Source organism: Crocodylus siamensis, chromosome 4, assembly GCF_052110815.1.
Source record: "Crocodylus siamensis isolate JL-2025a chromosome 4, ASM5211081v1, whole genome shotgun sequence".
In the NCBI taxonomy this organism is placed as follows: Eukaryota; Metazoa; Chordata; order Crocodylia; family Crocodylidae; genus Crocodylus; species Crocodylus siamensis.
Genome location: NC_143398.1, coordinates 102,141,470 through 102,155,691, shown reverse-complemented (window position 1 = coordinate 102,155,691; position 14,222 = coordinate 102,141,470). Strand labels below are relative to the sequence as shown.

The window sequence follows — 14,222 nt, the reverse complement described above, 5'->3', positions numbered from 1 at the left end:
ACAGAGTGGAGCCTGCGGCCCACAGGGCATAAGGCTCAGAAGCCACAGTGAGGGTGCAGAGTGAGAGCTGAAGGCTGCATAGAGCAGGATTTGTGGGGGGCCTGAAGGACTGTGCGCAAGCCAGCCAGAGTAGAGTTCCAGTGTAATCATGTGGCCCACAAGCCCAGAGAGTGGGAACAATGTTTGGAGGGGCCCGAGAGGGCAGACCTGTATGTGAGAGAGAACTAGCTGCTCAAGAACTTGCCCAGAGAACCTCAAATGGTCAGTGTTGGGGCCCAGGACCATGAGGGTCAAAGGACCAGAGTGCCCGCTGCAAGAGACTTCCAGAAGCTGACCGGCCTAGAGGTGAGGCCAGGGCCTGCAAGGCCAAAGGTCCCAGAGGGGCCACTGTTGAGAAGGAGTTTTGCAGCCCAGGGTGATGGCGGAGGTTAGGCCATCTGAGTATGAGGGATCCAGGTTGGGGTCCAAATGCCAGTTGAAATATAGTAGGGTCCAGTGTGGGGCCGAAGCCATATAGTGATGGCATCTGCGAAGCATGGGACAGGGTGTAGGGGTGGTATGAAGCTGTGTATTATGCCCTTGGAATCAGGGCATTAAATGGGCAGCTTCCCACCTAGAAATAGCTTTTCAGTTATATCAAAGGTGTGGCAGGCAAGTCCGGTGGCCAGGCCAATGTTTGGACCGGTCTCAAGACAGCCTCCTGTCACAAACAGGAATGAGTTTTCCATCTCTAGCTTCTCACTACTATCAAAGGCAGAGGAGAAAATGAAGGGCTAAGGATGAATTTGAGCACCGGATTAATCAGTTTAATGTCAAAATAGAAAAAAATTAAGTGTAAAAGAGTATGGGAGGCCCACAGTCCTACAGTTGCAACAGACAATAAAACAACCAGAACTGATTAAGGTGGCAGAGAAGAATTGTGACTTGAAGAGGAAAGGAGTCATTTCAAGTCTAGCAATCAGAGGTATGCAAACCTTTAATTACAACACTATATAAGAATGTGATTACATGTAGTATTGAGAAAAATGGAAGCAAGGATAATTAATTTTGTGTAATTTTTATATGATAAACAGAAGCATGGGGTTCCTGATTGTACATTTGTTAAGACCACTAAAAAGTTAGTGTGAAATGCTGCAATTCAGCCACAAAAATACAACTACAAAATATGCTATGGCCAAAAAAGGAGACAGAAAAGAAAAGATCATTCACAAAAGGAAAAATTACAAACTTCATCCTCTTTTCTATACCATCCTGAAATCAGGCATGATCATCCCACTGAGGTCAGTGAAGTTGCACTGCTACGGAACTACTGTAACTGAAAAATGAGTCAGGACTTGCAGTCTTTTTGTTTGGTTTACTATCTGCTTCAAATGTGTATTTGCATTTTTGCCATCTATTCTGCCAGTCTGAAAAGTCAGTTTTGAATTGTCTTCTGGGCCTGAGGGGAAGGTTAGCAGCGGAGCAGGCCCTTCCCGGAGGCTCCCGGGCCTGGGCGCAGGCCGGAGGCTTGGCGGTTGGGCTGGGAGCCTGCTCTTCCGACTGCACCCATCCGTTGCAGCAATAACACCAGGAGCCTGGAGGCAGGCTCCTGCCGGGTCCTGCCACCCCGGGGAGGCTGGGGCAGCTCCGCCGAGCGGGGCAGGCCCTTCCCGGAGGTCCCCGGGCCTGGGCGCAGGCCAGAGGCTTGGCGGGTGGGCTCGGAGCCTGCTCCACCGACTCCGCGCATCCGTTGCAGCACTAACACCAGGCGCCTGGGGGCAGGCTCCTGCTGGGCCCTGCCGCCCCGGGGAGGCTGGAGTATGAAATCTGTTTCTTTCAGCAGCTCTTGATATATCCACCACTGAGAGTAAAATTTGGACCAGGCCAATATACAGCATGTCCATAAGAAATGGATGTAGAGGAAGAATCAAATACTAGAGCAAGAGGATAAGAAATAAAAGCAATCACATAAGAGGGCAGTTAAAAATAAAGAATGGCACTTTTTAGTCCAAGACTTGGAGTCTTTCACTATTTACTAAGTGAAAATCTGACACCTTTTATATGACATACTAATTGTAGCTTTTGGCAAAACCCATCTTTACAGGAAGAAACACTAAAACCACCAAAACAGAAGGTAGAACACTGAATTGACTTTTTGTTGTTGTTGACTGATTAATGCTGCCCTCAATTTGGTCAAAGCTACTGTAAAAGCAGGGCCTACACTTAACATAAGGATTTTCCAAGTGCTTCTTTATTGTACAATGCCTGAAAAATTAACTAACCATTTTTTATTTTACTCACTTCAACTTAAGCCATAGCTATTTCAAACACATCTTTCAAGAACTCCCATTGCTAGGTCTAAATAAAGTACTAGGCAAAAACAGTAAAAGTATAATAAGAATTCCTAATTAAAAAAACCCCAAATGAGTACAAATACAAGCCATCTTATCCTGGTTGCTGCTAACCCAACTTCACCTTTATTTAGTGTTAGAAGTGCATGTAACCATACACCTATATGAGAAAATATAACCAACAAGACTGAAACAATTTATTTCATGAAAACAGTTTGAAAGAATTCCTTTAGGATTTTCCTTGGCCTGCTTTCTATTAGTAATAAAGATGCTATTGTTCCCACTGACTAACACAATGCTTACTGGGTGCAATGATACTGAAGTATGCAAAAACAAGATACGTACTTGGGAAAACAGCACACAGATACCTATTGAAAAATACCCAAAATGCAGGGGCTGGCATTGAGAATACACTGAAGGGTAATAATATATTCTCATATGTATGTTACTACCTCACAACATTCGAACTACTAAGCTTTTTTTTTTATAAATTTAAAATCCCATATTCAACACGCCATTCTCTGAGAACTACAATAACCATTGGAAAAGCTTTTTAAATCTTACCTGTAGCAGGGCTGCAAACAAATATACTGCTATAAAGATTGGAGTCAGTGAAGTGTGTCCACTTTTCATTAAGTGAATGGTGTACAAGAAAATTAAATGCCCAGGAATCACCAAAAGTAGCAGAACTTGAGCTGATTTGTTGTTTACTCCTGAAATACATAGAAGTCCTTTTAGCTGTTCAAAAGGTGAAAACATTTTTATTGATAGCAGAGGGGAAAAAACAACACTGGAATTCCATAGCTGTGGGATAAGTTCATCCCCAATGGTAAAGGCAGGTACAAATTGCACCCTTCTGAAAGGGCAGGCATTAGTTCCATCAAACTCTCTCAAGATTTCCTCTGGGGACAAGAAAGTTTAGTGTCTGCTTGCAGATGAGCAGGACCTTTGTTGGCATAAGCTGCTCACGGTTTTGCTCATATGTATCCTACCAGTGTTGATTAGTAGACACACTGATTATGTTTCTGACTTTAACAATGCCACCCACTTTTTGAGCTGCACTAATCCCTTATAAAGGTCCTCCAGCAGAGGGGAAGTTCTGGCCACCTTTTCTCACCAATAAAAATCCAGAGGCTTCTTATTGCTAAGAAGTATATTTACCTTCCACTGTTGTTCCATTTATGACCTAGAAATATATTCCATAAAAATATCAAAGTGCAACAGAAGCTGTTGAAAAGTCAGTCTTTGCCAAAGTTACTATACAGTTCGTGAGGACACCCTGTTTTCAAGATAACCTGTGGTAGTCACAGCAACTCACTCCATTAGGTGATTAAATTAGAATTAGAAACAGGCCATTCTTCCATTACCTACAATACACCATTATGGCCTTCTCTGACAAGACAAGGAGGGGAATAAAAAGTTCTCTGCACCTGGGTGACACGTGATTTACAACACCACTACCTGGTTTGTAAAATAGCACTGGTTAGTTGAAGGAAACTGCTTCCTACAGTGATGAGAGTACTGGGTAAGCAAATAACCGTGCAGAATCCAGTCTTTTTTCCCCCCCTCAGTATGACTGCATCTTCTGGAACATGAAAAGGCAGATTGCATAATTTACACTTAAATGAGCTAATTTACATTTAGGTTGGCCAAATGAAGTGACAACCTATTCTCAACTTCATCGCATTTCTGTTTTTCTGTCTGTATACTTTGTATATAGCATCTGATCAAGTTCACAGAGAGTCCTATTCATTATTTGACAGAACCCTATAACTGAAATACCAGAAAACCCTCATCTAAAGGAAAATGAGGTCCACAAACTGCTTGGTGTGCTGCAGAGACAAAACCCTTGGTACTACTACCAACAGATGGGGTAAATGGCAGTGGTGTGAAAGAAAGGAACACAAAGGGAGCACATAGTGGAGAATGCCAGTAATAAGGGAACAGTGGGCCTAGGATACAGGTAAGAGACGAGTTAGCAGATAAGAAAACAAAGCCTCCAAGGGAGGGGAACAGCGGCAGTGGGGAGGGAGATGTGGATATAGTTTGTAAGAACTCTGTGTTTAATTAGCTCAAATCTCTTCAAATGCTGACCTTGGAAGTTGTTATGTGTAGAAAGTTGTGGTGAGGAAGGTTATAAATGGGTCAGGTGTATACGGAATGGGGGCAGTAAATGAGTTACTGAAAGATTAAACGATAATACAATTCTGAGTTGTAGGGTCCTTAACCCTCCATAATCCCCATCTGCCTTCCTACCCCTCCTGCACAAACATCTCTTCCATCCATCCAATTGTTCTAGGCAGCTGAAACGCTTGGGTGCACCTGCTGCTGTTTTCGTATTATATGCAACAACTTAACACACTGCTCTCCTTTACTGCTTGTGCAGCTTACTCTACAGAAAAATAAAAGGACAAGACAATACTTCAGTGTTAATGATTGCTAAATCAACCAATACATACCTGTACCATAAAAGGTCCTGCATGGGTAATAGCAACCCTTGGCTTCTTCTGGCAATTCTCCAGGAATGCTATGTAAATGGAGGTAGGTAGAAATTCTGCTAGCTTGAATAGCCACTAAATTACCACCAATACCTGAAAGACCAAAGGCATGTAAGTAAATAAGATATCTTTCATTGAGAATTCGCAAACAGGCAACAATTCAACAAACTTACCAAATTTCATTATGTCCACCACACAGGGTACAAAGGTAAAAAAGGGAAATAATATCTTTGAAATACAAAGTTATTTTATTTGCAGATCAACTTTGATCATAGATTTATTGCAAAACTCCGACCACAACTGACCTATTCCCAACATGTCTGGAGATCTACCCTAAGTCATATTGTCTATGAAGGATTCTCCCTCAAGGCTGCATGGACAACTAAAGATTGCAGACACCTCCCAAACAACAGGGCAAATTTCTACAGGAGGAAGGTGACCCACAGAAGTGTGTAGCTAGAACAAGTCAAATGAAAAGACTGACTAGTGTAGGAGAAAGCTGGGACCAGTTTGTTGACAGAGAAAGGTGGTAAAGAAGAAAAACAGAGCAACTTAGTTCCAAAAAAAATGTAAACTACAAAGGAAAAAAGCCACATATTGAAGCCTGTGGAGGCTTAAGGATAACGTATAGAAGACTATAAGAGAGGAAGGAAGAAAGCATTATCCGTAGACAAAAGGAAGAATGAAAGGGAGAGGATTTGGAACACTAACATCAGGAAGAGGAACATCTATGTTACCAGGGACTTCTTGTTATAAAGACTGACAAGCCTGTCACTACAACACACTGGGGGAAAAAGAGAAGGGTGTGTTATTTGCCAATAACAAAGGATGTAAAACATGAATCTGAGGCTGAAGAGGGTCTTGACAGGTTCAAGGAAGAACCCCATATCAAATAACACTGTCAGTTTCTGGCTGGCATGGATTAAGGCCAACCACACAAACTAATTGGTGAAGATAGTCAAAGAAAACGAGGCTCAGGTGTTCTTCAGTGGATATCTTCTGGTGACTAGAGGAGGAGAACAAAGGCATGGCATACAAATTAAATCCAAAAGATGATTCATGGACTGATGTTATAGGAAAAGTTTTAGGATGTTCAAAAAAGCAACATCTTGGAAATCAGGATGCGTAGGGATAATGTGAGAATTGCCAAATCACACTGAGTTAAACATTGCAAAGGAAATTAAAACAAGTAGCAATTCATTATTTAAGCATAAAAAGAGTAAGTTGTGGGCTGATATACAGTGAAGATGGGGTAGACATTAAATATAATCTGACTATGGCCCCAAAATTAAATTAATGCTTTTCATTTTTCAATAAGGATTATGATGTTGAGCGTGGGAGCAAATTCAGAATAGCTAATAAGAACTGAAGTACAGAAATGGAAATAATGATATCTTAGCTGGAAGAAAACCTTGGCTTAATTTACTGATGTCCAGGGTACCAGATGATCTCCATTCCAGAATTCTGAAACAAACTGCACATTAAATTATAGGTGCAGTTGCGAGTATTTTAAATAAATCTATTGAGTTAGGGATGGTGCCATGAGTGGATAGCAGTGAACACTTTGCCCATATTTAAACAGAAAATAAGGTGATTTGGGCAATTATAGACCAGTCAGTCTGACACCAACGACTGGAATGCTTGCAGATGCTTTTTTATTTCAAGAGGCTACACAGTGCATAAGATTTCTAACAGCCTTTTCCCCATCCCCTATCTTGGAAAGTATAAATACATATCAAACTTAGAGGTCACCGGAGCTATCTTTCAAGGTGCATCTTGCATCTAAAGGAGATGCAACAGATACAGAGAACTTTCCAGAAGATACAAAAATCCTATACTATGATTGAGGGTCTCCTGTTTTATTGAATTTAGTAGGACCAAAGTTGGATGCAGGGTCTCTGGACCTAATGAATGGCAATGGAAAATGAGGAGGGATAAGATTGTCATTACAGAAAATGACAAATCTGTCTATTTGAAAGGAGGACACAAAAGTGGCCAAAGCATGTGTGAAATGTGGTCTAAGTGATAAGCTTTTGAATGATGACTGTCCATCATCCAAGGTCTCCATCTTCCATAAGCTATCCCTTGGAGAAAAGGAAAAAGTGTCTTTGTAAGTAATGAGAGAACTTGTTTGAAAAAATGGAGCAGCAGTCATGGATCAACTGAATCCAACCACAAGAAACTGGAAAAGACAAGGAAATGGTGTCTAGTTAGCAAAAGAAGATGACAGGTTGACCAAAGAAGTCAAAGACAGAAGAGCTGTCATTTGAAGATATGCAGCCATTTCGTTTTTCTATTTCTTCTACAACTCTGCTGCAAATATCTTATTTAGCTTATGAGAGATGCAGAACTATATGTATTAAGCAAAATCATTATCTTTAATTCCAATCTCTCTGTTTTTAAATAAAGTTTGCTAATATGACTGGTGGATGGGTAATTTTACATAGAACTCTGCAACCTATGGTGAGAGGTGGTGAAGAGTAAAAGAATTCTTGAGTCTTCTCATTATGGGTCCAAATCAAAGGGGTCTAGACAAAAAAAAGACCTACTTTAATACATTTGCCGGACACAGTCTTCAATTCAAGGGGAGAAGCTGATAGATGAGAGAACTGGTGAAAGATACAGTGTTGGTCCATAAAGTCTTTCAGTGAACTGGGTGACTATCAAGGCTTCTCTAAAATACATAGTTTTAGAAATGTCTTTCAACTTTAATCTAAGATTTTATCAGCTTTATGATTTTAAAATTACTTTTAAGAGCAGTCCTTCAGTATGGGGAGGAAGATTTTTTTTAAAATATAATATTCATTCTGTTTCATCTAATAGCTGCTATCATGCTTGTAAAATTACCTGGGCAATACCAGATTAATGACATCACTGAAGGTAGCAGAAAACCATTATAAAATGCAATTGTATAGATTAAAAAATAACAGCTTGTCAAGTTATTAAGTTACCGGTGCGAATCCTTAGTTTGTAAATGATCTCCTTTTGAAGTGCCTAAAACTACAGGAGGCTTAGTGATTGACAGCATTAAGAAATATTTGGAGACACACTTGTGGAATGCTTCAAAGTTCAAATGCATATTTATTTTAAATTAGAAACTTGAAAAAGATAGATTGCTGTCATCATGGTATAGCTTCCATATTGTTACAAAAATGTTGCTAGTTTTTTTTTTCTGATGAGAAGTATAACATGTAGTGCATTATTTTCTTTGTCTTACAGTCCTCCTAGCACAGAAGATCTAGTTAAAGTTGGCACTGAGAATATTGCTTTAATTGGTATGCATCAGATAAATTGTCCAGAGTGCTAAGAATCCCATTCTTGACTATTGCTTTAAAATATTTTTTTAAATCCAGTTATTTAGTTGAATCATTCAAAAGCTTAACAATGACCATTTCTTCTTAGGATATATATTTCTTATAAATCGTTGTCAATCTGTTCTTTCTCATTTAAAAAGTACTCAGAACATAAAAACCTTAAGTTATGGGCAAAATCATGCTATATAGCTGAATATGACTATTAATATGGCTTAAATGCCTAGTTTTTGAAAAAGGACATCTTTGTTCCAAGAACCACACTAATCAAGCTGTCTGACTGATTTCACTGAATCTACTATTAATGAGAATAAGCAACAATATGAACTAGAACCTTATTATCCAAAGTAGCATTTAAATGCCTAAAACCAGGAGACCATCCTTTAATCTCTGTAACTCCCTGCCCCATTCACTAAATAAGTACTTTTCTGCATTTGCAACAAATGAGGCAGGGATCCTCCACAACATGGTTCTTTGAACGCACTGTGCTCTCAGCTCTTATGCCTTAATTATTGGGAAGAGATTTTTCAATAGAAGGTATGCCCAGTGTCTGCAGCCCTTGAATAGAGCCTGCCAAGTTACTCTTGGAGGAAGTGGGTGAGGTGGCACATATGAAGCCTAATTGGCATGTAGGAGACTTAGCTGAATAGGGTGTGTTGAATTAAGATTAAATATTCAGAATATTCAGCTGTCAAACAGGGGACATACTAACGGATTTTCAGAGGCTTAATTTGGTCAGATTTTTACAAGGATACTAAAAGATGTAGCAAAGTCAGGGAAGGAGACAAACAGCCTAGAGCAGTGGAAGAACAGGTTAAAAATGGCTTAGACAAGATAGATGTTTTCAAGTGAGCAGGGCTAGATGGGATACACCCTGAGGGATCTGGTTAAGGTAATTTCAGAGTCATTGGCTATCTTCTTGGAAAATTCACATAAATTGGGTGAGGTCCTACAATCTAGATGATTGGAAAAGGGCAAATAAGGTGCCTATCTTTAGGAAAGGGAAGGAGAAGGATCTGGGGAATTGAAGACAACTCAGTATGACCTCATGATCTGGAAAGATCATGGAGCAGGTCCTCAAGAAATCTACTGTGAAGCACCTAAGAAGAACAAGGTGATCAGGAACAGGCAGCAAGGTTTCACTAAGAGCATGGTCATGCCTGACCAACCTGATTTCCTTTTACGATAAAGTGACAGGAGAGTAGTAGGTGAGGTATACCTTGGACTTAGCAAGGCTTTTATCACCATCTCCCATGACATTCTCATTAATAAGCTAAGGAAATACAGTCTAGACCACTGGTTCCCAACCTCCGGGTGCGATCCAAATCAGGGTCATGGGGGGTCCTTAATAGAGTCACATGTGCATGACCGGGGAGTGGCAGGTGGGCAGAGTGGGGCTGCAGCACACAAAGGGGTAATGGTGGCTCCCTCCCCTTTTTTTGCTGCCACCCTGGGCCACCGCATTCTGCTCCCAACCGCCCCTGAGGTGCCAAGTCGAGAGGTCCTGTTGGTGGCCAATTTAGGGTTGCAGCAAAAAAAAGGTTGGTGGGCAAAATAGTGGATCCGACTGGTGGTCAGATTCTGTTTCCCAGCAGCCCCTGCCCACATCACTGTGGCCAGTTTCCATGGAGACCCCAGCAGCAGTGGGACCATGATAGTGCAGGGTCAGGGTTTCCAGCAACTCTGGCAGGGCATATAGCTGGGCAGACAGCTACTCCAGGGCTGTGGTTGGGATCTTATGGTGGTGACAGTGTGGTGTGAAGCCAGGCCAGAGCCACGATTCACTGCCTGCATGCCTCTGCCCAGTCTCCATGGAAACCCTGGCCCTGTCACAGTCCTGCTACTGCTGAGGTCTCCATGGAAACTGGCTGCAGCAACACAGGCAGGGGCTGCTGGGAAACCAAGTCCACTAAGGGTCTGATCCAGCCCTCAGGCCAGACTTTGCCTGCCCTTGGTCTAGACCAAAGAACTGTATGATGAATATATAACTGGTTAGATCACTGTACTCAGTGAGTCATCATCAATAGCTCAATTCTAGTTGGGAGGAGTTATGAAGTGAGGTTTCCCTGGGATCTGTCTTAAGTCTAGTATTTAGCACCTTCCTTATTAGGATTCAGTATAACCTGGATAGACCACAGAAATGGTCTTTGATCAACTGGATCAAATTCAACGTAGACAAATGCAAAGTCCTGCACTTGGTATGGAATAACTCCATGTACAAATACAGACTGAGGAATAAGTAACTAGGCTGCAGAACTACAGACAAAGACCTGGGAATTACAGTACAGACCATAACCTGAACAGTGTGTTCTTACTGCAAAACAAGCCAACACCATACTGGCATGTATTAATAGGCGCACTGCTAGCAAAGCAAAGGAAGCAATTCTTCCACTCTGTTCAGCACTAGTGAGGCCTCACCTGGAATACTGCGTTCACATTTGGGTCTCACATTTCAAAAAAAATGTGGACAAATTAGAGAGTCCAGTGGAAAGCGACAACAGTGATTAAAGGCATGACTTACAAGAAAATGTGGAACGAATTAAGGTTATTTAGTCTGGAGCACAGAAAACTAAGGGGGGGGATGGATTCAATAACAGCCTTCAAATACCTGAAGGAGGTGACACAGAGGTCTAGGGCCCTAATCCTGGCACTTGAGGCCAGATGGAGGCAGTACAGAGTCCCAATGCCAGCACATAGGGCTGGGCATAGGTGGCAGGGGGCCCCAGAGCCCAAACCCAGTATGTGGGGCCAGATAGAGACAGCAGCACAGAGCTGCAGGGCCTGATCCCAGCTGAGTGGGCCGTAATTCCAGAGCATGGGGACCAGCCCAGGATATATTAGGCCCAATCTGGGCGCACAGGCCCAATCCTGATGTGTGGGATCTGATCTGATCTGGCCTGCTGACTGGCCCTACACTACTCATCTGTCTCACAGGGCCAAAAGGTTGAATACCACTGAGATAGACTAGTGTCTGTGACCCAGGACAGGATTAGGAGCAATGGCCTCAAACCACTGCAGAAGAAATTTAGGTTGGAGATTCGATGGAACTTGCTGACTATGTGGGTGGTCAAACATTGGAACAGGCACCTAGAAAAGTTGTGGAATCTTCATCCATGGAACTTTTCAAGAACAGACTGAAAAGACATTTGGCTGGGATGGTTTTAGTCAGGGATGATCCCTCCTTGAGCAGGGGTCTGGACTAGAAGACCCCGTGAGGTCCCTTTCAGCCCTGCTTTCCTATGATCCTTAACACTAAGACAATTCCCATGATCCTTAACACTAGGACAATTCCCTGGAAAAATTTTGAGCAGAAAAAAACCTTGCATTAATTTTTTTTAACATCAATAAAACTATTTTCTTTCCTTGTCTCAGAAATGGCTTAACCAAATACCTTAGCTGAAATTTTCTAGAACAGTTCACCCCAAGGCAAACCTTTCCAAACCTATAGGCAGGTGAACACAGGGCATGTCTACATGAGACGCCTAACTGCACGGTGTAGTTTACTGTGAAGTTTACACAGTAAACCTTGCTAACTGTCAGTAAATTTGCTACCTACAACTGCAAGTAGCAAATTTACTTTCAATTAGCAACAGTGCAGTAGCACTCATGTAGACAACTGACTGGGAGCAAATCTGCTCCCAGTCAGCTGTCCACCAGGGGGTGGGAGATAAGGGCCTCCCAGCACCGACCCCACAGTCGCAGAGCTGACATTGGGAGCTCCCTGCTGGCAGGGGCTGAGGAGCCTGTTCCCTGCTCAGCTCAGTGAAGACACAGCTGGGTGGGGAACAGGCTGGGGAGCTTGTTCCCGGATCAAATACATGTATAGATGCACCTTCAGAAATTTATAATGGAAAGAGTTAGTCTTAACTAAAGGCGTAAGTAGCAACTTCTTCCTGTGCCAGTTAACATCACTAAGCATACTGAACATCATTAATTTAGTACACCTTCAACCTCTCTCCTTCTGGAGGCACACTAGTGCATATGAATGCTGTAGATCAGGGGTTCTTAACCTGGGGTCCATGGACCCCCAAGGGGTCTGTGGATAGATTTCAGGGGGTCCGTGAACTTGGATGGGAAAAAAAAGTACATCTTTACTTTCACTAACCTCTAACTGAAATTTAGCATTTCCTTCAGTTATGAATGTAGGCAACAAACCACAGTAGTATTAGCAGTACCTGTGACTTTGTCACCAATAGAAATCACAGATATTTTCATATCACATTATAGTTGTTGCAGATATCTCGAAATATCATTTACACTCATCACTACTTCGAAATTACAGTAGTTATTAGACCCGCCACTAGATCACGCGTGATCGCAGTCTTCCTGTCTACAGACGCTCATTATTCTGAGAAGGGGTCCATAGGCTTCACCAGACTGCCAAAGGGGTCCATGGCACAAAAAAGGTTAAGAACCCCTGCTCTAGATCCCTTTTTTTTATTTTCAGTACAATCTAGGGAAATTTCTAAGCTACAAATTAAGCAGTCACAGGGTATGAGTTGAGTTATTTACACCAACAATAGAGTTTGTGCAGTAGGCAAAAAAATTAAAATCAAATGATAGCAATACAATAAAGATAGAATTTATTCAACAGAGTTCCAAAATGGTATGTGACTTTGATAATAAAATATTTTAAACAACAGACATAGGAGGTAAGGAAGCTGCCACTTCTGAGAGGTGGCTTCAGTCAGCACTATCCATGGTTCCAAGCACTGAATTGTGCTGATTAGTTAGTTTGGAAGTCAGCCAAATAATCTGATTTCTCATATAGCTTTTATTATAGAAAACAACTACCAAGGAGACAAAAAGGAGGAAAAAAATCTCAATTATAGTAGCTAATGCAGCTCAAAAAATGTAAAGAACCAAATTATTTCCCAAAAGATTCAATGTTAATTGTTTTCATAAGATCTATACCATTTATTTCCTAAGATTTTATGCATATAAAATGCTTACACTAATTTCCTCATTTGTCTGACAAACCATATGCATTGCCCCATTTTCCAAATGTGTTTTAACTTCAGATCTGCATGTTCTATGTATTTACGCTGAAAGTTGGAAGTGTTTTAGGGAAAGAGGTGGAATTAGAGAAAAAAACTATGTTCTCCTATGTAACAAAGACATTTTTGAGCCAACATTGTATATGCAAGGTATTAATGTCTTTGTTGGAATAATAATTTTTCATTTGGCTAAAACACTGCAGTTTGAAAGCTGCTCATTTCCTTCCTACTAAAAGTTGAAAATATTTTAGATATAATTACAAATTGCTACAGAAACTAGTAACTACTGAAATAGTCTAGTAAATAATTTCCAAGCAAAAGCTTTTATATAACACACGTTTTTGCAAGTATAGATTACTCAACGCTACCTGCACAGGATAGCAACTGAGTAGGCTTAAAAATGTCACCCAATAACGTGTTAAGCTTAATTTCCATAATCAAGATTCCACATCTCTCCATGCCAAACGAAAGATTGAAATATGTAAATACTTGACTAAAAGAGGCACCATTTTAAGACCAATCCACTTTCTTTCCGTCCAAAATGCAAAATATATCACTGACTGCCCAGTCAATTCTCCCTGCTACCATAGTTATATTTTCACTCTGATTTATTGTGGCACCAGATTTCAGGTGTGGAATAGTCTGAAGCCATCTGCCAATCATGGCCTGTGTTATCCAAGAACTCACTGCGCAGCTACTTTCTTTCAGAATTAAATATATATACTTATTAATTAACATACTTTTTGACAGAATTTTTTTAACATACAGAATGATTTTGGAGGTTTTACTTTTCATAAACTCCAAAACACAACACTTCATGACATTTGAAAAACAATGCTTCAGTTTTCAACAAGCAATTCACAGCAAAAGACCTCTGGAAAAAGAGAAGGTCTATTGTTCAATTTACATTAATATGAAAATAAGGGTATGTTTTTATGGAGTGCATCATGTGAGCTCAGTTTTCAACTCCTGGCTAGCAGAGTGCAATTACAATTTTATATTAACTTTTCTCTTACTCATTTGTGAAGACCTTTTTCCAGATTCCTTGAACCTAACTTAACTTACCCCACTGACTCTGAGGTTGGG

The 14,222-nt window shown here is 41.0% G+C and overlaps 1 protein-coding gene across 2 annotated transcripts in view; it reads right to left on the bottom strand.

The window, feature by feature from the left end:
- Positions 1–14,222, bottom strand: part of SLC41A2 (solute carrier family 41 member 2) — a 93,495-nt gene that overhangs the window by 16,065 nt on the left and 63,208 nt on the right. For both annotated transcript variants that reach the window (XM_090043184.1, XM_090043185.1), the window contains exons 9-10: positions 4,790–4,921; positions 2,895–3,043 (exon numbers count right to left, since the gene is read on the bottom strand). In XM_090043184.1, the coding sequence (XP_089899310.1) occupies positions 2,895–3,043; positions 4,790–4,921 (281 nt within the window). The remainder of the gene's footprint in view (positions 1–2,894; positions 3,044–4,789; positions 4,922–14,222) is intronic.